Source organism: Egretta garzetta, unplaced genomic scaffold (assembly GCF_000687185.1).
Source record: "Egretta garzetta isolate BGI_Z169 unplaced genomic scaffold, ASM68718v1 scaffold259, whole genome shotgun sequence".
NCBI lineage: Eukaryota > Metazoa > Chordata > Aves > Pelecaniformes > Ardeidae > Egretta > Egretta garzetta.
The window spans coordinates 3,719,198-3,742,075 of NW_009260770.1; the positions used below are offsets into that span (position 1 = coordinate 3,719,198).

At 42.3% G+C, this 22,878-nt stretch overlaps 1 protein-coding gene across 5 annotated transcripts; it reads right to left on the bottom strand.

The window, feature by feature from the left end:
- Positions 1 to 6: 6 nt before the first annotated feature.
- RALBP1 (ralA binding protein 1) lies at positions 7 to 20,720 on the bottom strand. Of its 5 annotated transcripts, none has more exons than XM_009646212.2 (10): positions 19,065 to 20,719; positions 15,977 to 16,270; positions 9,178 to 9,636; positions 6,957 to 7,306; positions 5,357 to 5,518; positions 4,761 to 4,892; positions 3,123 to 3,230; positions 2,221 to 2,342; positions 1,679 to 1,802; positions 7 to 847 (listed from the first exon to the last, which is right to left on the bottom strand). In XM_009646212.2, exons 2-10 carry the CDS (start codon positions 16,218 to 16,220, stop codon positions 584 to 586), a joined length of 1,965 nt encoding a protein of 654 aa, XP_009644507.1. In that variant the 5' UTR covers positions 16,221 to 16,270; positions 19,065 to 20,719; the 3' UTR covers positions 7 to 583. The 5 variants fall into 5 exon arrangements, with proteins under 5 accessions (XP_009644507.1, XP_035757502.1, XP_035757501.1 ...); XM_035901609.1 differs by having other exon boundaries at positions 15,977 to 16,298; XM_035901608.1 differs by lacking the exon at positions 19,065 to 20,719 and adding an exon at positions 17,112 to 17,331.
- Positions 20,721 to 22,878: the final 2,158 nt, after the last annotated feature.

The following is a 22,878-nucleotide window of genomic DNA, read 5'->3' on the forward strand; positions in this document are numbered from 1 at the left end:
TTACATTTGTTCAGCACATCCCAGAACAGAAATGAAGCTCAAGGGCACGTCTGGTAAACACGATACCCCGCAGCCTCCCAACTTTTCAGCCAACCCAGAATAAATTTAAAGCTCCCTTGTATATAATCTGCATCAGAAAGGTATCAAAGGCACAAGCAAGAAGTGACTAGGTTAATAAGCAGGAATAATGGTGAATGAGGATGAATAGATTCACAAGGCAAATAATTAGTAAGGGTGGGTGGGTTTTTGTTTATTTACCAAAAATGAGATCTCCCAATTCTGCTCCAATGAATGTAAATAATGATTTTGGTTTAAAATAAAACTGTTACTGAATAATTTTAAATCACCTGAAGGAAACCAGTCTTGAAATAATCTGATACTAACTGGAAAACTCCTCTGGCCTCTCCAAACTCACCTGAGTGTGATGAGTAGAAGCCACCAGTATTGGAGACAAAAGTCTCCAGGGCTTAAAAGAGAAGTTTCTTTACAAATTTGTACACAGCCAGCAATAATTGTGCAGTTTGACTCAAATTACAGTAATTTGCACAGTTCAGTTGATTTTATGCATATCCAAGGAGCCAGATCAAATGGGAGTTTCTTTCCTGTCTTTGCTCGGCGATGGCTTGACTTGCTGCTCCTTGCTTGCTTTTGGCTGCTCTTTGGCTGCTTTTGTCTCCAGGACACTGTCTCTTTGCTGCTGAGAAACCCCCCCGCGTTTTTCTGGCTCCTCTTCTTCCTGCACCTGCTGCTCTGATTTAGCTCGCTGCAGTAGTCGGAGCTGTACTCGCAGTTCGATGATGGCCTCTCGCTCCTCGTGAATCGCTTGGTTCAGGTCATTGTTCTTTATCTTTTAAGTAAGGAAAAGAAATGTCAGGGCTCCTTCTGACTAGGAACCACTGAAGTGAGAGGGGGCCTTTAGCACTGCACAAGGAATCACAGAGTCATTTAGGTTGGAAGAGACCTTTAAGATCATCCAGTCCAACCGCTAACCTAACCCTGCCGTCCCACCACTAAGCCATGTCCCCAAGCACCTCACCTGCCCGGCTTTTAAATACCTCCAGGGATGGGGACCTTGGGCAGCCCATTCCGTTGCTTAACAACCCTTTTGGTGAAGAAATTTTTTTTACTCTAAACCTCCCCTGGGGCAACTTGAGGCCATTTTCCCTTGTCCTATCTCTTGTTACTTGGCAGAAGAGGCCGACCCCCACCTGGCTACAGCCTCCTTTCAGGTCATTGTGGAGGGCGATCAGGTCTCCCCTCAGCCTCCTCTTCTCCAGGCTAAACAACCCCAGTTCCCTCAGCCGCTCCTTGTAAGCCTTGTGCTCCAGACCCCTCACCAGCTTGGTTGCTCTCCTCTGGACATGCTCCAGCAACGCAACGTCCTTCCTGTAGCGACGGGCCCAAAACAACACAGTATCTGAGGTGCGGCCTCACCAGTGCCGAGTACAGAGGCACGCTCGCTTCCCTGCTGGCCCCACTGTTCCTGACAGAAGCAGCTCTGCTGCTCCCCCAGGCAGCAGCATGCACTTGCACACAGCACTGTTTAAAAACTGAGGTTCCTGCCTAGGCAAAGTAAATGCACACGTGCACACGGGTGGGTTTGCAAACAACTCTGCGCAGACTGAATCAAGTAACCACGATGGAGAAGAGTACCCATTAACAGCGGATCAAATCTCACCTCCAGCTCCTCATTCTGCCTCTGCAAATCTTCCAGGATGACCTGCAGTTCCTCCTCATCTTCACTTTCGCTTTCACTCTCGGAAGAATATTCCTCTGTTTCGCTTCGGCCATGCTGCTGGCGACTGAAAGAGCAACGAGAAACTGGGATTTAAACACGTCCTCGGGTTTGCTGGAGCTGCAGCAGCACAAAAGCGTTAACTCATGTCCACTGAATAATCTGCAACTGTTTTAAAAACAAAACCAGAATTTCCTGTCAAAGCTTAATTTAATAAACCGGTGATTTCCTAGGGGGATTTTTTTTTTTGAGTGCACAGGGTCTAGCTTCCTTTGGATTGTAATTCCATTGTTACACTAACAGAAAACATCCCCAAAGGCCCAAAGTTGCTGAGATTTCAATAAAGAAGAGGCTCTCAAATGTGATGTTCACAGGGTACGCTTTTAAGTGTAGTTCAGAGCACCGTTTCAGAAGCACACAGATGTACTTTGAATTGACGAGTGCTCCCCTGGTGGGAGATCTGGTGTGAGCAGTCGCCCTTTTACCTTTGTATTTCAGCTATCTCTGCGCGAAGGCGATCTATTTCTTCCTTCTCCGAGGCAATCTGTCTCCGCAGAAACTGCTCCATGGCCAGCAGTTCTTCCTGTTCCGTTAAAATCTCGTTCTCCTGCAACAATCAATTAGTTCACTTAAAGCCTTGACTTCATGTTCTACGGGAACATAGGATAAGCGTGGGCTGGGAAGCGATGCGACGGCGCTGCTCTCTGAAACACTTGCAGCAGAAGCGGTTTGCGTGCCTCCTTTGAACTCTGATTCATCAGGACCTCAAAGCAAACGTAAGTTCAAAACTGACGCTGTCTGTTCTGAATCCTCACCGTACGATCGCTGTACTGAACAGTTCTGGAGATGACGCACCAAGATCTGGCACGTTTGGCTGCCTGTTCCCTTAAATCTTAGCAGAAGGCTCTGGCTGACCAGTACAGTAACTAGAAAAACTGAATTCTAAAATACGTCTTTGAAGATGAATGTAAGGAGGAAAGTGGAGTGAAGATCAAAGCTACCGAGGGAAGCAAAGGAAGGCAGAAAAGCCAAAATAGTTGCCTTACTTCCTTTGATCAGCAGGGAAGTAGTTAATGGTATCGAAACTGGATAGATTTGGGAGAGCTTTCTAAGTGCATTAACAGCAAAGGCAGCTCTTTTGCTGCTGCGGTGTCTCCTTTCCGCCGTTAACAAGAGCCTCCCCAGCTTTGGGTTCCCTCCTCGGTCAGTGCTCCTCCCCTACTTCATTTACCATTAAAACAAAGCCTCATATCTTAATTGACAGAGAGACCCCTTTAAGCTTCCGATTTCTCATTGCATTAGAAGGAACAAGAGAGTCTTTAGTATTTCTGAAAGCTGTGGAACAAGAAAATACCCGCAGACAAACAGGCAAGTGCCTGCCATCTACCTGTGCAAGCAGAATATTTATAACCTCCTCGTTCTCATTCATTTCTTCTTTGGAGACATCCTCCTTCGAAAGGCTAGCAATCTCTTGTGCAATCTTTGTTTCACACTCCTGCCAGAGAAAGAGAACAACTTTTAAAAGGACAGCTTCCCCAGTCACTCTATTTACTGTAAAAAGAAGTCATTTTCTGAACCTATTATTTTCCAGATTTAGAATCGCCACCTCAGTCGTCTTGAAAGTTTTCAGCAAGGTTCGGCCCTTCTCTGGGACACAGGACAGTTTAAAACAAACGATTCCAGTAATTCCTCTTGGTACTCCAGAACACACTGGTTTAGGCACATAATGAATACGTGGCTCTGCCAAACATCAGAAGTTTTTAATCATACATATTTTTGTTTTGTAAACAGCTGTGAAGGAGTGTGAGGATCTCGCTGTCCCCAGGGAAAGCCAGCGAACCAGAAAATGCAATTGCTCCTCAGCCACGTGAAGTTAAGATGAAAAAATCTGCAGCAAAAAGACTGAAACATGGTTTGACCTAACTGGGTGCTTTTGCATTGTCAGAAAGTAGGGAACGCTCAAGATATTTGGTTCCAAGTTGTATGCCCAGTAAGCGTAACGATGTCTGCTCCACCCAGAGAACACCATCCTGGGAACCACCGTACAGACTAAACTTACACTTCAAAAAAGTAGTGGTCAAGCGATCCACTTCCTCCTGAACCCACAGAAGCATTCAAAGCACCGTTAAACACATACACACACCCTGGCCATCTCACACTCGCGCTCTTCCTATCTTGGAAATACACAGAAGAGCAAAGCTCAAGCATTTCCAGCTGGCACAGCTGTATGGACTCATTAATTGCCCAGTTTTCCCTAGAAAAGCATTTCTATTCTCAGACTCCGAGAGCTCTGTAACTGGAGATACGAGGCTTTTCAGCAGGGACGGCTGTGAAAGGACAAGGGGTGATGGTTTTAAACTAAAACAGGGTAGGTTTAGACTGGATGTAAGGAAGAAAATTCTTTACAATGAGGGTGGTGAAACACTGTAACGGGTTGCCCAGAGAGGCGGTGGAGGCCCCACCCCTGGAAACATTCAAGGCCAGGTTGGACGGGGCTCTGAGCAACCTGATCCGGTTAGCCGTCTCCCTGCTCACTGCAGGGGGGTTGGACTAGATGACCTCTAAACCCAAAACATTCTATGATTCTATACTTAAAATTATACCAGAAATTATGCAAAATTGATTCTAGAAAGTATCTTTTATGCTTCTCTTTAAAGAGTTCACAAGCTAAAACTCATAGAGCAGAACGAAAACTTGAATGCACAGACAGGAACTCGTAATAAAATTCCTCCATCCTTTCTAAATCTAAACTGTAAACCCAGAGAATACTGACCCCAGCTGTCAGTCTCTGAATATTAGAAGAACCCTCCCAAATCCATGGCTGTGGACCCACCTCACATTTATGGTACTTTCAACAATGAGGTTAAACAATAAGGCTGAATGATGCTCCCCAAGAAACAGGGGTAGCCCATGGAAAAAAACGACAGTCACAAAACTTTAGGAAGAATCGCCATAGTGAAAAATACCCCACAGAAGTTTTATCGGTGATTTACATGTTTGGCCACTAAATAGAAAAGTTACCCACCTGTCTCTTAGCTTCTCTTAGTTTCCTCTTAAGAGCTGTTAAAATTCTTTGCACCTCCCAGAGTCTCTCTTCTTTGGATAAGTCTTTTATCCCTGCCTGCAAGTCTCTGTGTAAACAGTTCAGGAGGAACTCCTAGAAATATTGCCGAAGAAATCAGTGTCTTTAATAGATCATAGCAGGGCAGACTGAAAAGAAAAATCTGTTTGGCTTCGTGGCAACAGGCTTGGAGTTCTGGTTTTTCAAAGCTTGACGGGTTGACCAACGACAAGTGTTGACACACGTTCAGCACATGATCTAGCGCTAGTTAAAGCGTGTGGTTGCTTTACTATTGCTCTTCAGCAAGTTCTCCCAACCCTCCTCCCACCATAAAAGTACGGAACTACTTGGCAAAGCAAGACCTGGCTGTAGTCATCACAAGACCGTAGGACCTTCCCACAAACAAAATGGGCAAGAACAGCACCCACCTCCTTCCAGTGGTCTCCAGTGACAGGACAACTGCGATGCAATTAAAGAGTATGCTACTTACGAGAATTTACGACTGACTGTATAAAAGCCAGGGCAAAGATAAACAGAAAAACGCTGAAGTAACTGCCCACCTGTCGCCTGATTTCTTCTTTGATGCTTTCCTGTGTTTCTGGGAGTGCTGGCATTGTTGCCATGTTTGACCAGCGAAGAGGTTTTGTCACCTGCTTTAGGGTCACATTCCCAAAGAACTCCTGAACATGCGTAAAAAATACATACAGGACACGGTTGCTGATCTGCAAAGAAAGGGCAGACAAAATACTGCTGAGGATGATTCCTTCACACCATCTTTGCGAGCATAGCACCTTCCTCCAGAAACAGAACAGCCCTTGTTGCAGTGTGCCCTTCTGTGGGTCGTACTCGTGCCAGTTTGTCTCAAGAGATTAAAATCTGGATTAAAACCGACACTTTAAATGACCCAAGCGCTGGCCTCAAGCAATCACTTCGCACTCTCTCTTACCTGTGTTTCGGAGGCATTTTGACGCTAAGCTCAGAGCTGCCCCATGCCTTTAACCTGCCACAACTATTTCCATTGCTGGTATATACAGAGATGTATTAAATCTTTCTTTCTAACTCCTGTAAAGGTAGTTCGCGATAGCAATAGGTGAGAGGGAACACCAACCATACCGCGCTGTGGCTGGCTGCTGGCCACCCCCTCCTCCTCCCCCAACCTGTATTTTCCACAACCTCTCCGATGATTTAATACAGTAGGAAAAGTAGTTGGAAAGGAGCTGCGACTGTATTCCTTGTTCTAACATGAGACAGAAGCAAGTATTTATTTTGATACTGTATCTTCCATTAAAATTCAAAAATTTATCCAGAAAGATTAAGAGTTCTGTCACTACTTGCATTTTAATTGCCAAAATCTACTTCACATCAAAACCTGATTGGGCCTGCATTGTTTTACATTAATTGTTACTTCTTTTGTTAGCTAGAAAGTGTCTGGCACAGCAACACAGCCAGAATAATACCTGGCCCTTTTGCTACGGGGCCTCCACCTAGACTCTTAATTATAAAGCCAAGCTTTTCAGAAGTGTGGGTTTTCTTCGAGCAGACCCACACCCAATAATGCCATGTTTCCATTATGCACAGGACTAATTCTGAGCTGTATTTAAATGAAATACTTCCAAGATGTTTATTATGGAATTAATCAATCCAGAAACCACAAAATCTTACTGGAAAACCGAGTCAGCTGTTTGCCCCAGCCATGTCACTGCAGACACCAAAGCCATTTTACCTAAGTCATTACTGCACCAGGAAGATCTATTTGCAGGATGGGGTTTGTTGGCTTGATATTTAAATTAAGCAACAATAAGTTGCTTCACTAAGCTATCAGAGTCACAAGCCCACAGAAACTGTGTATCTCTCTGCATGAATTACTGGATGAATTCAGCATTAAATTACTTCTGTGCACAACAGAATTAAAACCCTGACAGCAGTCTGTGTAAAACTCTCATAACAACTCAAATATCAGGCCCGGAGTGGACCCTATCAGGCTCAGCGAGTCTTGTTCCCCCTTTCCCAGCATTTTAGGTTCCTGAGGTGCAAAGAGAAGTTGTACTTCAGCTTAACTGGATCAGACAATACCCGATTCCCACCTGCAAGAGAATTCCTACAAAGAAGTCTTGTGCGGGCTGAAGTTCTGCTCTAATACTTGCTGCGTGGGGCACGTACCTGGACAGTAGGGCTGAGCACTATGGAAATATTCTGGATGTTCATTTTTGTTTCCAGTTCCTTTGCAATCACATGGTCCATATGCACAATCAGCCAAGAAATTAGGAGATGGTTACACTCTGGCAACTCTTTCAGCAGCCTCTGGCACTCCTGGACTTTCTCAGCTTCTGTGCTCTTTCCACAAGCATCTTCAAAGCGGGGCATTAGCTCTTTGGTAAGCAAATTTTCAGGCAGTTCTCGCAGGTACTGTTTCAGCAAGCTGGCTACTGTGTTGGGCTCGTATTCTTCCAAGTTGGGAGATTCTTCTCGATCGTAGGCTGCTTTGAGCTCATCAACTTTTGATTTTATTCCTTAAAATATTTAGATCAAGAGTTAAGAGAAATCTTTGACTGTAAACGTATAATATATATTTAAACTGAGGTTTTCTGAGATGCATTTATTTCGCCTCTCCTTACAATCTAAGCTGAGGGATCCCCATGTAACAAAGTTAAAATCATGCCTCAAAATTTTGTGATCACTGATGACTGCTTCGAAAAGCACTGACTGCTACTACGAAGCACTGCTGAAGCTCTGACTCAGAACTGGTGCCACCATTCCCTCGCATTGAGGAACATAAATGGGGCGAGGAAGGGTAGGGGAATATAGATCAGTTGTGTGTTTGCATTCAGCGTCTCTCAGGCTGTTCAATTACACAGCCCTAAGCCAAGCAGCAAATATGTTATCAACTCAAATATTGTGCAACAAGTTCTACCTATAACAGCTTTCTTCTGTCAAAACAAACCCCACACTTTTTAGTTTCCAGATTTCCAGCTGGCCCTCCTCAACGGAGGAATTTCACGCAGGATTCTTGATTTGAGGCACTGCATGAATAAAAGTGCACTCACATAATTACTCAACCCAGCCAAGATTTTCTGGAAGGTGTTGTTATAACTCTGTGACATTCCACCCTTCCCAAACGCAGGGAAATTTCATTCTTAAAGCTCAAACACCCACTTGAGTTACACCAACTTAACGCGCTGCTGTGGCTTGGCTCATCCACAGTAAGCAAAACTGGGTGTGCTCAGCCCACAGTAAATGCCAGGTAAAATACGCTTGGTTTCACGTCCAAGTCAGGCAGTCATCGCGGCGGCTGGTAGGATGTTCAGCCACTGCGACTGTCTCTCTGAGCTCTCAATTTAAACAATCTGACACACGCAAGAGGGTGCTATTGCACTGGAGAACACCTAGAAAGCGCAAACGTCAAAAATGATTTACGGAAAACACACCTCCTTCTGTGAAAATTCCCAACACACCGTGTCTTGAAAAACCACGCAACCAGAACGTTCCAACAGGTAAGACGAAGAAACTGCTCAAGCTGCTGCGGTATTTACGCATGCCTACCAAATACCGTGCAGATCAACAGCATGAAGACAGCTTAATGAAGCCTTTAAAATCGTTTGGTTACTGGTTTACAGTGCTAGGCAACTTGTTTCAAATGCTTTTCCTCAAATTCCTTTTCTCTCTTGTTCTTGCTCCCTTAGACATACCCACAGGAGTACGTACACAGGAGTTATGCTGCAGACACAGCTCGTGAATAAAGGGACTGTTTTGTTTAACGTGGATAGAACTGAGGTTTCATTTATGTGAGCTGGCTTTACGCAGCTACTGGGGTTAATCAGCCTGCTGTTGCTAAGCTCAAGTAGTGAAACTTGTACTTTCTGCTTATCAGTGTATTTGCTCAAAGAAAAGAAGTTTTTAAACAAAAAATCGTGCAATGGAAGTAACTGGGAAAAGCAGCTTAGTGGGAAGCTTAAGTAATGGTTATATCTCACGTTATGGGTATATTTTAATGGCTATATCTTAAGTAATGAGTATCTCCCATCTTTGCTTTTGCAATCACTTAACATCGTACTTCTGATGCAGAAGTAAAAAAAATACAAGCTGGCCACAGTAACACAGTTTATTCACTGTTACCATCCTACCAAAAAAAGGCCAAACCAGGTGTATTTTTACCGCCGTTAAGCAGTACCACCATACTAGCAACTTTTCAGGTACTTCAGACCTACGGGTTTGCTTAACTTTAGCTACCTGACTATCCTTAATAATACTAATAATTAAAATTATATATAATTAAGGTTAGTGCAGCTCTAAACAGAGTCTTCTAGGAGTTGAAAATGGTAAAATAATAAGAAAATGGCAAGTAAAGACCTTAGGAACCTCTATGTCAGTGTGCCCAGAGTACCTGAAACTCTGTAGATGCCTTCACATTTCATGCCATACTTCTCTACGTAATCTATACATTCACGGAACACTGCTGGCAGGCGGATGCCGTCATACATCATGGTCCTGTCTACTGCATCAGACAAAGGAATGCCAAACACGGGTCTATGACTTGGAACATCCACTTGAGGTATCTCTGTCTCCTGAATTGGCTTTTTCTTTTTCTTCTTCTCTTTCCACTGTTTTACAACATCTGCTGCAGTTAAGTCTTTTGACTTCTTCTCTTTATGCTTGTCTTCCTTATGCTTGTCTTCCTTGTGTTTCTCATCTCTGGGTTTCTCTTTTATTTTAAAATCCTTTTCCTTCTTTTTGGAAAAGCTGGGTTTCTTGAAGACATGTATTCCCTTGGACCGCTTCAACTTTGAAGGACTTTCAGCTTCATCACCGGAACTGTCCTCTTGAAACGCAGCATAACCTTCCGCTGTTGGGCAAAGGAGGAGAAGGCAAGAGGACAGCTGTAAGTCCGGTTACTTTCTAGACAGCGCATTGTAACAGGGAGAGAACAAGAAGTAATATGTATGGAGGAGAGAGAAGCAGCCACTTGAATTAAAAAACAGCGCCTGCCTGACTCTTCAGAAGGTTTTCTTTAGTTGTTACACAATTAAGTGGACAAGGATTAAATCAAGGTTGCATAATCGCATCAAAGATAAGCCACACAGTTCCTGAACGATCTAAACAATTAATACTTTATATACTTACTCATAATGGCAATGTCCATCTTATGGGCTAGTTTCCCATCTAATAGTCAAGGAAATGCAAAATAAAAACAACTGCCTGGCAACTTCTCTACGTTCCTGTAATCGACAGTATAAGAGTCGCTGTTAAGCATCATCTACTACATACACATAAGTCTAACAAACTTCTAGTAAGAACAAACCAAACTTCAGCCACTTAACTCCCCACAAGCCCATTCCAGAATATTATGAATTTTAAGATAAGTATGAAGTTAATAAAGTTTCAGCCTCAAATAAAATACCCAAAAAACTAAAAAAAAAAAAAGAAAAAAAGAAAAAGTCCAACCACACTTACTTGTCCACTAGACAAATAAAACAATTCCAGTGACACCAGCACAATACTTGCCAGTGAAGTTGCGTATTGGCCTTAGAAGCCTGTGCGAGAGCTTCGGGCAGGTCCACGGGCGGAGTACACCGTTTCAGCAGCAAAACACCAAGTGCCCTCTCGAATGCGCACCACTGCTTTTACTAACTACGCCTCTGCAGCTCGCCCTGCCTACCCGTCAGGCAAGAACAAGGAAACCTTTAAAGGTGGATTACAAAAAAAAAAAAACAAAACACAAAAAACCACCCAACAAAAAACCAACCCACAACCCAACCCAACAACACACAAAGCAACGCAACTTCCAAGTCAATTAACCGTCATTTGGCATACGCAGTAATGTAAAATCCCATTTAAGAAAAGTTAGCCTGAAACCTGGTCAGCAAAGCCGACATTTTACACGGCCTTTGCACCAGCCAGGTCCCCCAAGGCAGTGGGCAGCAAGCTCTTGCTTCAGCGTGGAGCCCCCCTTAGACAGATCCTTCCAGGCTCTTCCACGCCCCACAGGCAGTGCCTCTGCCCGAGCGAGGAAGCGCACCGGCAGCCAGGTGCTCCTCCTGCGTGAACAGTTTTGGGTGGTGGAAAATTACCCTCTTTGCTTATAACAGAGAGCATCACGGACGAGATTATAGGCTGTAATTTTTACTAAAAAAAAAAAAAGAAAAAAAGAAAAAGTCCAACCACACTTACTTGTCCACTAGACAAATAAAACAATTCCAGTGACACCAGCACAATACTTGCCAGTGAAGTTGCGTATTGGCCTTAGAAGCCTGTGCGAGAGCTTCGGGCAGGTCCACGGGCGGAGTACACCGTTTCAGCAGCAAAACACCAAGTGCCCTCTCGAATGCGCACCACTGCTTTTACTAACTACGCCTCTGCAGCTCGCCCTGCCTACCCGTCAGGCAAGAACAAGGAAACCTTAAAGGTGGATTACAAAAAAAAAAAAAAAACAAACAAAAAACCCCCCAACAAAAAACCAACCCACAACCCAACCCAACAACACACAAACCAACGCAACTTCCAAGTCAATTAACCGTCATTTGGCATACGCAGTAATGTAAAATCCCATTTAAGAAAAGTTAGCCTGAAACCTGGTCAGCAAAGCCGACATTTTACACGGCCTTTGCACCAGCCAGGTCCCCCAAGGCAGTGGGCAGCAAGCTCTTGCTTCAGCGTGGAGCCCCCCTTAGACAGATCCTTCCAGGCTCTTCCACGCCCCACAGGCAGTGCCTCTGCCCGAGCGAGGAAGCGCACCGGCAGCCAGGTGCTCCTCCTGCGTGAACAGTTTTGGGTGGTGGAAAATTACCCTCTTTGCTTATAACAGAGAGCATCACGGACGAGATTATAGGCTGTAATTTTTACAGGCGAAAGATCTTGTGCAAAAGAACCGAGGGGCATTCCATCTTTTATTCTTCCAATCCTAAACTACATTAAGCTGCAGAGTTTCTCAGCGTTATTTCAGCACGTCCAAGGAGCTGTCTACATTTTGAAGCCTCCCTGACTGCTCTGTAGAAGGCAGCTTTTAATAGTCAAATAAATATAAGAAATGTATTAAAGCACGGAACTGCCATAAAATAATTACAATTGTTTGACCAGCTCACCCTTCCCAGCCCGGGCTCTTCTCTAGGACTGCCAAACATGCACTTTCATAAAAGATGGATAAAGACTATAGCACTGTTCCTGTCCAAGTGAATTTTAATATAAAAATGCAAATGTTAACTGGAGGACAAACACGGCAACCAGGTCTTATCCTCCCAGCTTACTGGCTATACCATCATTCGCTCTTTTTCCCAACTAAACCCAGAAATGGGTAAGGTATCCTGCAGCGCATAAACAAAGGATTCCAGTCTCACTGTGAAAGAACCTGCCGATGGACCAGCTACAGGGCAAAGGAGGAGCACACATCACCGCTGCCTTTTCTGAGAATGGGATGGGGCTGGCACCGAGTTTCAAGATGGGGTTCACAGCCATACTTTCCAAACAGAAAGCCCAATCTTCACCAGAGCCCAGAACAACCTGCCCTCAGTCTTTCCTGCTGGGAAGCTGTAACAGCTCCCAGCCCAACAGCGCAGGGCTCCCGCACCCGCAGCAGGAACAGCGCCAGCGTCCGTCCCCGGGCTCAGCAGAGGGGACCCAAGCTTGGAGGTCGGTGTCACCAACAGGCACCTGCCTGACATGTCTCAACATCTTGCAACACAAACCTCGGCGCTTTTCTAGATCTGTGGTAACGTAACACCAGCAATAGCACATCACTGAAACTGGTATTTCTTGACTTCACAAGAAGACATGAAGGAGCACGTTAAACACAAACCCAGCCTCTTTTAAATTTGTCTCAGTAACATAAGTCAACAAAGTTTAGAAATACATACCGATTACAGATTCACAGAGAATCTCCCACCCATACCAAGAGCGGGTTTGTACATCTCTCAGAGTAGCCCAATTTTCTTCTGGTAATAAAATTATTGTAGCCCTTTCACCAGTGATAGAATATATTGAAATATAAACAACCTAAATTTATACAGAAGACAAGTTATTGAAAGCACTTCACAAAATCAGGTAGTTCTAAACTTGGAAAGTAGTATTGCCTACTGTTAGTAAACTGGTATTTCTGTTCACTGTTTCCTCAAGACTTCCCGTACTAACAGTCTGCGTTTTCCCATCACTCTAATGTATCTCAACCATGTTTTCCTGCACCTATACGAGACCAGTACGAATTTAATAAACACTCCGATTCCACCGGCATAATGACGGGACTATCTGCCAGTTTTGCAGACAAAGGTTGTTTTGAGTCAGGAAACCGATCTGAGTTAAAACTATCCCAGTAAAAAGAAACTGATTTTAAGCCCTAAAAGTCCCCTAATCTAACTCACTCTGCAGCTAACCAAGACTCAGGCTGCCACAGAGGAGTGGAGAATAGAAATCAGTAGCTGAAACCTTTTCCCAGTAGTTGTTGCTCCACATAAAACCCCCCAATATTCCATTTAATTTTCTATCATCTCCAAAAAATGTTTAGAACTTTTCCCCCAGGATAATTGCTGTGTATTATTATGTTAGTGCCATTAACATGAAAAATATCAAATTATCGTATTATCCACATAGGAAAAAATATCCCTACAAAAATGCTTTTTTGAGATAGGTAATAATGCTGAAGCTAAGAGTATATTACTCCAGCAAAAAGGATTTACCTGAAAAACTAAAATGAGTAACCTCAGGATATTTATCCTTCCCTCTCTAACATACTGTCCTGCTCTTCAAGCATTTCTGAAGTTAACATTTAGGGTATTATTAAAATACCCCCAAATCTTTGTAGGATTAAGGTTACATACCGTTTTAGGAGTTTGGATGACCCTGTCATGAATTCACTGATATTCTACATTCAACAAACATCCACTCTGTCATAATTTAATATCAACACTTGTCTTTTTCTCAGTGAAATGTTCAATGACATTTGTTTTGACCCCAAATTACACAAAGCAGGTTGTATATTGCCCAAAGTCAAAGCAGCTGGTCAGAAAAGTGGAAAGAAACAATCTGAACACGTGCAATAGAATTTAAAAGGTGGAAGAAACTGAAGAATCAGAAGTACAGAAGGAGTAACAAAGGGCAAAGCTGGAAGGGGAACTCTTAAAATCAACTGTGTTAATCAACTGTAAAGAGCCCTTGTCATTTACATAGGTAAAATGTCTGTTCAGGGCATATTTACAATAATGACCATTTTTGGACTGTACAAGAGATACTGAAAGCTTTGTATGTAACTTAATCTTATACCCGACCGGCAATTAAATGACGTACTTATGTTAGGGCTAAGAAATGCTGAATGCTTTTTATATTACAGCTGCAAGAGAGAATTTGTTTCTTCCTATATTTTGCCTTCTTGAGGATTTTTTGTACCTTTAAAGGTTCTTTTAAGTAACAAAAATTGCTTTACATCAGCTATAAAATGTGCTGTAGCCACTTGTGGAAGAAAGCCATTGAAGTGCTAATGTGCACAGACCTGCATCTATTTGCTGAAGAAGCATTTTTCCTCTTTAGCCTTCAGTTAGATTATCACCATGAGACATGCAGAATTACACCACAAAGAAACCCACGCTGTGTATAATGCTGACCTCTAACAATTCCAAAGTTAGAGGTTTCTAATCCAGAGTTATGACAGAAAGCTGATTTGCAAAGAAGAAAAAAATCAGCTACTAATAGCTTGAATTTAGACCCATCTAATTAATACCGAATCTTCATCACCAATCCAATATTCTGTATTAGGTTAATGTTATTTACATTAGGAAAAAACCTAAAGAATCCGTTTTCTTAAAACCTGCAGGAATTTAAACTGTTGGTTTTAACTGGAGGATAATATATTTCTGAGTTATAGAATCCTTTATGCACAATCTTTAGTTAATACCAATAGTCCTCCTAAACTGTGGCAGAAACAAATCCTGCATTCCAGGAAATAGGTTTGATTAAAAGCATTGCAGTGGAAGCAAATTCTTTAAGAGTAATTATTTAAATATGTGCATACACATTACAAATAGTCACCATATTCATCCTAACATGCCAGAATATTGTGTGCTGTCTCACTGGTTTTGATCTTCCAAATTTCACATATAAGAAGTGGCAAGGTACGCTGGCAGCCAGAAGTTCCAGACATCAGAGATACAGGCATTACAGATGATGAACATTATTTTGAAATTTTGCTAAAACAAATGTCAGTTAAAAAAATACTAACATTTGGGCTGTGGTATTTCAGTTTCGGGGACTTGGACAGTAAGGATCTTTCTGGTACTGAGAGTACTCAGTATCAGCTTAGTATTTCCAAGTGCTCTGTTCTTTAAGAACAGGCAGAAAAACTATTGAATAAAAACTATTTTTCTGTTTCCAAAATTTTCTGTACAAATCCAAAGGTGGGAAGTAAAATTTCTGTTGTTTTGGAGGAGGGGTATGCTTTTTAAATGAAAACTTCTGTTCTGGACACTGATACACTGACAAAGAATGGATTCTATAGTCAAAGCTTTATTTCTAACCTTTACTCTGTCAGCTCTAGTAATTTCAGATCGTGATGTTGGCTTGCACATTTTTGAACTCTGCAATAACACTTAGGCACTCCCGGAGCAAACTATATGATCAGACTAAACTGAGAAGCTAGAGAGAAAAAAAGGACACAGATTTTATTACTCCTCAAATAATGGAGCAGTGTGCACATGAAAACCTGAGATGGCACATGACAGCAAACTCTGAATGTGGGAGACCTAAGGGAAAACGGTCAAAGTTGTTGAAACTGACTCTTCCAAATTTAAAAGTATAAAATTCAGGTCAAATCTACAGTTTTATTCTAGCTAGCACCTCAGCTACAATTTCAATCTATTTGGAAATACACTTGGAAACCTCCACTTAGAATGTGAACAGATAATGAGATTAGAAGAACCCCATGCCAGGCAATTACCAATGCATCATTAAAGGTTTTGGATAAACGTGTTTATTAGTAATTCTGGGCACGTGCTTGGCACTTGTATCTGCGCAACAATAAACAAATCCGTTTTTTTTGGTTAAGGTGCGGGGGGTTTGGAAGAGAAACAGGTATTGCACAAAGCCTGTCTGTACAAGTTAACTTCCTTCACACCTAAACAAGTTCCACTGGGAATATTACGCAATTTTGAGAAAGAAAGGGAGAAAGAGAAATTATAAACACGAAATAAGAAAAGTTGCCTACTCACTTCTTTTCTCTTTCTTCTTAAATTTTCCTTTCTTCTTCCCATGCTCCTTTTCATCATCAGATACTATATCTGGAGGCTCATGCAAGCTGTCATGAGGTGGTGAAGGCTCACCGGTGCGGTACAATCCAGGGAATTTCGTAGGACTGATTTCTTCAGAGCTGGGAGTACGAGCAAGGCCCCCACTGTGTTCTACCCGACGGTGTTCACTGGGGCTGCTAGTGGGAGGCAGGAAGCACTCAGTCATTCTGATTCCCCGATATCAAAGAGAAATCTTCTGCTACCTGTCCATCACACCTGCAGCAGGAGGAAACAAAGAGAAACCCTACAATATTTTAAACAATAGGTTTCAGAACACTTTGGTTAGAGCTCTACACAACAAACAGCAATACCTTCTACAATGAATGTTCCAATTTAGGTCAAGACACAGTAATGTAACATCAGGTCCTAAGCTCAGTGTTTGCAGAATCTGTCCATTAACTCCTAAGCTGCATTAACGTAGTAAGAGAACTGCTATTTTAGCTGTCTCTACTTTATCCTATATAAAACATTATATATTACATAGTGGAATATATTAACATTTAAAGAATTCTTACAAAATTCATAGGCAGCTTGCATACTGGTTGGTAATATTTATTAATAAATAGTTACCCAACTGTACATTATTTTTTTTTTTTTTTTACATAAAATAGGTCTGTCTGGAAGCTCAGAGCATTTGTGAGCACTGCACTTAAGGCAAAGATCATCTTCATCTTTCCCAAGCATATTTTACAGATGCAAATAAGAACTTGCCTAGCCTGTTGCAATAAGGAATGGGAGGAAAAAAAAAAACCTCCTAATGTCAAATCTATCTTCTAATTATGCTAATGCAAATTAAAGAACGTAGAAAAAGAATGATTAAATTTTTCTGGTATACAACAACAACTGCACATTTGAAGAGGCTATACCAGGTCATCTGAACCCAGACACTGGTATGTTGTTTGCTTAAGAGTTATGGCCAAATAAAAGCTAAGATGAAAACTGCTGAAGGAAGCCAATACATAGTCTCAGAAATGGAACTTGTAAGCAAAAAACTCTTCCTAGAATAGATGAATTTCAGAAATGCCACAGAACAGATATGCTGTATGGGACCTCATACCTCCGGAGTCTGCTTTGCTGAATTTGGCCCTTTGTGTCTAAATGGTCACCCTCAGATATGAGCCCTTCTTCCAAGGGATGACAAGAAAACAGAAACAGCTTTTTCTTTTCCTGGCATTTACTCTTATTTCCCACACCCACTGGTATGCTGGGATGAGACATCAAGTCATGGCTAACTTTAATCCAACTTAAATCTGTGCTGCTGCTGAAAGGAAACTGATCTATTGGAAGACAAACAGAAGAAAAAAAAATTTAGTTTTTTAAAGCTACATCAGTGCCACGGCCTGGCTCTCTATGCAGCCATACAAGCGTCAGGGCAAGTACAAAGGAAGGCTGAGAGAGGTGGGGGAAGGTGCCCTGCACTGCAGACTTAAAATGATCAAGGTGACTGTGTAGCCATGGCCTCAAAAACCCAGAATTAAACCACGTTGTAAGATTACACACAAAAGCCATATCAAACCCTTTTCCATAAATATTTTAGTTATGACAGGAGTACATCCAGATATAATAGCTATGGCTTCTGCACTAGCCTTTGGACTCTGCAGTCACCTCTGGCACTTCTGCTATTTAATGCTGATGTACAGATTACAATTAAGAAGAAAGTAGTCGACCCTTTGCTGAGTTAGGCAAACAGTCATCGATAGCCAGCATTTTATACAACCCTTATTCAGGAAAATAAATGATACACGCTGGCTAAGCAGGAACTCCTGATACATCATACAAAACAGACTCTATCTTCTTATGCAAAAGCAGAAAGCCTCTTTAAAAGAGAATAGCGTTAACATGAGATACAGCCATTTTCCTTTTTTTTCTTTTTTGTCATGCTTGTTGGGTTTTGTTATATTTTTTAATGGATATCAAATACTCCACTACTATGATAACTTGGTATTGTGTTTGAACAAGTAAATGGAGTGCTCCAACAAGACATTTTAGGAGAAATGTCCAAGTATCTCAAGCTTCAAACTTACAGATAACCAAAATAAAGCCAAACCTTCCACTTATACAAGAATTTTCATTGCCAGTCTGTGTCATTGGTAATATTGCTGACTGAGCTGGCTTGTGGAACAGCTCAACAAGCACAAAAGATGGAAACCAGCGGAGTGGCACAACCATGAGGCCAGGAGTGCAACCTCCCTCTTTGGGCAGCTCTGTTTTGTGACACTGAACACACAGCTTCATCTCCCCAGATTTCACTTCATTCTTAGTATTTTCCCCATAACTTCAAGCTTCGATTTCTTTACCACCAGTACTCCCACAGTTCCTGTCTTGATTGATTTCTCTTTTTCACCCTCAGTATATCGCACACAACATGATCTTCATCTGCTTTGGTCTCTGTGACCCAAGCTGTTTGCTCAACCTCCCACTTTCCCTTCCCCTTGCTCTTTATTCAGCTGGTTCCTACTCTCCTGCTGCACACTGCTTCCTTGCAGATGAAGTTCTCCCTCTTCTTCCTCTATTTCTTCTATCTGATTAGTTATCAGTTCCCATTTCTTCCTGGATGTTCTTCTCTGCTGAAGTCTTTTGCTTCCTCATGATTATCTACCTCATCTTCTCACCTTGGCCCTTTTTCTCCTACTGGCTCTCAGTCTCTCCCTAGTATCACAAGAAGCCATCTTCTTCCTTACCTCCCTACCAACAGCAGGCCCCTCGACTCCCACCAATTCTTGTTCACTTGACATTTCATTCTTCTTCCACAGGAGCCAAGAATGCTGTTAAGTGACAGCGTCAGAGAACTTCTCACAGTTCAAGCACCTCCTCAGACCTAAGCTACTCTTTTCAGTACTCCCAAAACACAGTTTCTTGACCCATCTTCCTGCTCAACATGCAGCTGAACCTTCAGACTAACTGAGTGTGAAAAATAACCTTCACTGAACATGTGCAGAATTGGGACCTTTCCTCTATCCCCCAAGGAAAAACTAAATTAAAAGAGATTTTAAACGTGGAAAGGACATACCTTCTGCTTAACACAGAAACTCCTAGCTGTCATGTCACCACCATCTTTTGAGACCATACACCAAGCACAGGGATGTGGACTGGAGAGAGGAAGATGACTGCATGGGCAAAATAATGTGTTTTTACTGGCCTGATTTTTGAAAATAACTCATCTCTTTCCTAAAAAATTCAGCCTGAGCTACAGATATAGTAAGTAAAAATTAATATTAAACAGCTGAGGTTTGGAAAAAACATAGAAAAGTGAAGACAGAGAGACATGACAGCCAACTTTAATAGATCTCACTTACTACAGTGTGTCATCTAAATTGGCATGAAGACATTAAAGAGAGGTACAGTTTGAAAGACCAAACTCACAGCGCTTTCATTCAGTACAGAAGGCTCTATTATTTCTGTTTTGCACTGAGTCTTGTTTTTTGACTTTGTGCCTTGTAACCAATTGCAACAGCAGAAGCAAATTAGAGCAGGTGACTGCATGCACAGATGTTATTTTGTAAAGCTGCTGGGCGGAATGAAGGACCAGGGAATTTTTCTGCAACAGCATTATGCAAGACCACATCTGAAGCGTGTCCCCAGTTCATCCCATTTTGCCACAAAGAGGCACACTCTGAAAATCTGGGTGTTACATTGAAAACAGTCCCAAGACAACAGCCATCAAAGGACGGGGGCAGAGTGGGAACACTCACTCAGCTACCAGAACCTGCTTTGTCGTAACTACCCAAATGCAAGACCCAGAACACTGCAGTGCCTCATCATCGTGTGAAGAAACTGATGGTACTTGAAGAAATGAGGCACACTGCTTTTGGACAAAAATTATCCCAGTAATAACCGTGGCTCCATTTTGGAAAGTAACGAACCATTAAGAGGAAAGAACAGAACCTAACACTTGTGGTTTAAGTGTGTCAAAGCACCATGAGTGGTACTCCTACACCTGCTCAGATGGCTGAAAAAGAGGAATTGGAGATGAGAAGACAGAGATAGAATTAAGTAATTTACCGAGACTATACAATGTCTGAGACACCTCTGGAGTTCTATATTTTGCTCAGACTATCGCAAAATGTGGGAGGCCATTAAAACCATGGTCCTTCCAAGAGTAGAGGATATTGTTAAGAACACCCCAAATTAATCACCTTGTAACTACTGATAGTTGTCAGCAACAGCTTAGGCAAAGAACAAAGTTTTTACTAGCTTAAAGCTAAGAAACCACTTAGGTTTTACTCAAATTGTTCTGAGATTTTATTACTGCAATAAAACACAACAATATAAGCTGTGTTTTGAAATAAAAAGATGCATTTTTTACAACATACTGAAAAGCTTAATACAAAACACTGCTTTCACTCAAACATTTCTTAGACTGAAGCACTGCCATACAGACAAATAGCAAAATGACATCAGAGGCCATCTACTTTATTTAACAAGCAGTACCCAGGTACATAAACAGTGCCCTTTCCTTTCTTTAATAAGGCAACATGGCCATGGAAGGAGAAAGAAAAGGGAAATGCTTCATGTAGATGGGTAAAGCAAGTTTATAATTTCTCAAGTCACAAGTAATCACATAAACAGAGCATCAAGTAACTCCCTTGTGAGTCATGCACTCTTCACAACTGGCAATAATTAAAGCCTCAGGAAAGGCCTTCACAACATTTTTTTTTTTTGATAAAGAAAAAAAAAAACAAACTGCATAGCAGCATTCAGCTCCTAAACCTAAGATTACTTTACAGGATATGTGATGCTATGAGAAAGTTAAAAAACTTACTTTAAAGGAGAGCGTGTAACCATACAACTCAAGTCACAGAGGAGCAAGCTGTACATTTTTCAAAGATAATGCCAGCAGATCAGCTCTAAAAGTAACATAAACAGGTTTGTGTGTTCTCTCATTTACCTGTAGGTGGATAAAGTCTGCTGCAATTACAGTACCATCCAAAGTATTTCAAGTTCTGCTCTGAGAGTCCATACCAACTCAGAAGTAGCGAAAGACAAATACACAAAACTACTTAGCTGTCAGCAATCAGAGCGCTATAGACCACATCCATACATTCAGTATATATAGCAGTATCCAGGCTATTCCCTATTATTGAGGGTATTCCAGCTCTTTGTTAATCCATTCGGTAGAGAGCCAACATTAAATAATCAAATAAGAGCCTAGACATTTTAGAAATATCAGAAAGAAGGTTTCTGATAACATTATGATAAAGTTTCATAATCACATGAAGGTAAAATCTCCAGTTACTTGGTAGCATATGCTTCCCAGTTTGGTTCACTTCAGGGAAAGTATCACAGCCTCTAGCCTGCAAATTCTGTAGAGTGCCATCAGGATGCAATTCACAGGCTGTTTCCAATAGACATCTTGGGGAAAACAAAACTTGAATCGCCTAGGGAGACTTAAGTGCTCTGCTCTAGAGAGCACACCTGAAAAGTGACCGACCATAACCACACAGGAAAAGCCCCTGTCCCGTGACTCTGCCTCCTGCACCGGCTATGCTGTCACGCTGCCAGTTTTGCCGTAACATCCTGCTTCCCCGGTGAGGCACGCTGCGACAGTTTGCATCCCGCTGTCTGTTCCAGGGCAAGCTAAAGCAGGTAGTCCAGAGAAAAGCCTAGGCACAAATCTTTGTTACAGGGTAACAACCAAAGCCATATACAGAGGTTACATGAACTACGCCACCTGCGGCTCTCCCATGCTCATTCCCATCCCTCAGGAATATCTCAGCAAGCCCTGCCACATGTCTTCCCTCAGCTGAATCAACAGCCGTGGAGGCAGCTTCAAAGCAGCGCATTACATTGTGATCACAACCACGTATGTAAGAGGCATTCTTGGAAATAACTGGCCAGCTAACAACTGGAAAGACTGCTGTTTAATTGCATGATTCCAAAGTGACAAGCAGAAGGTCTGGACTCCACATGATGAGGCAGATGGGCACTATAACCAGGCCAGACTTTTGCAGGAGTGTCTTGACTAACCAGCTACGTGCATCACGACTGCTACCGCCCACCCAGAGAATAACTTCTCATTCTCCAAACTTCTTGGGAAAGTGCTGGTCCACTGTTCAGGATTCTCTAGTCTTACCCCTGTGAATCCTACTCCTGGTTCCCATGGTCTTGTCACCACCAAGCAACCCAATACCAATTCCTCCCCTCATTCCTGATCTAGTTAGCGGTGTCCCTGCTCCTGCAGGGGGGTTGGACTAGATGACCTCTAGGGGTCCCTTCCAACCCAAAACATTCTATGATTCTATGATTACACTCAAGCCCAGTATGCTAGCTTCCGTGGTGTGGTCCCACTGCTTCCCAGGCCCAGTCCCTCTCTGTTAGTTTCTTCACTCCCCTCTCCTGCAGTCCAATTCCTCCACCATCAGGACTGTACCTCCTCTCTCACAGCCTCCTCCTCACCACGCAGGTGTTCAGCACCAAGACATGTGCAACTTCAGTTTCACCATTTCTCCACACCCGGTGCCTCAGCTAATCTCTCCTTTGGCTGCTCACCACTTCCCAGGTTTTCCCTTGCCACCTTCTATTTCTCCCACATTCAATTCTAATTAAGGCTTTTGAAAACTACGGTCCACACAAGCAAGGAAACTTGGGAAGTCATCTCCAGCCAAATTTAGATTTCCACTCTAAAATGCAAATAGCATTAAAAAGGTTTGCCTGATTAACAAAATATTTTTAATTAAAGACATTTTCTTTCCTGCTAGCTTAATTCTCAGAAATAGTTTGAAAGAATTTGGTTAGAGTGTTTTGTTTAAATTTTTAAATACCAGCCTAAGAAACCCAACCGAGCAATTTTCAGTCCAAATGAGAATGTGGTAACTTTTGATAAG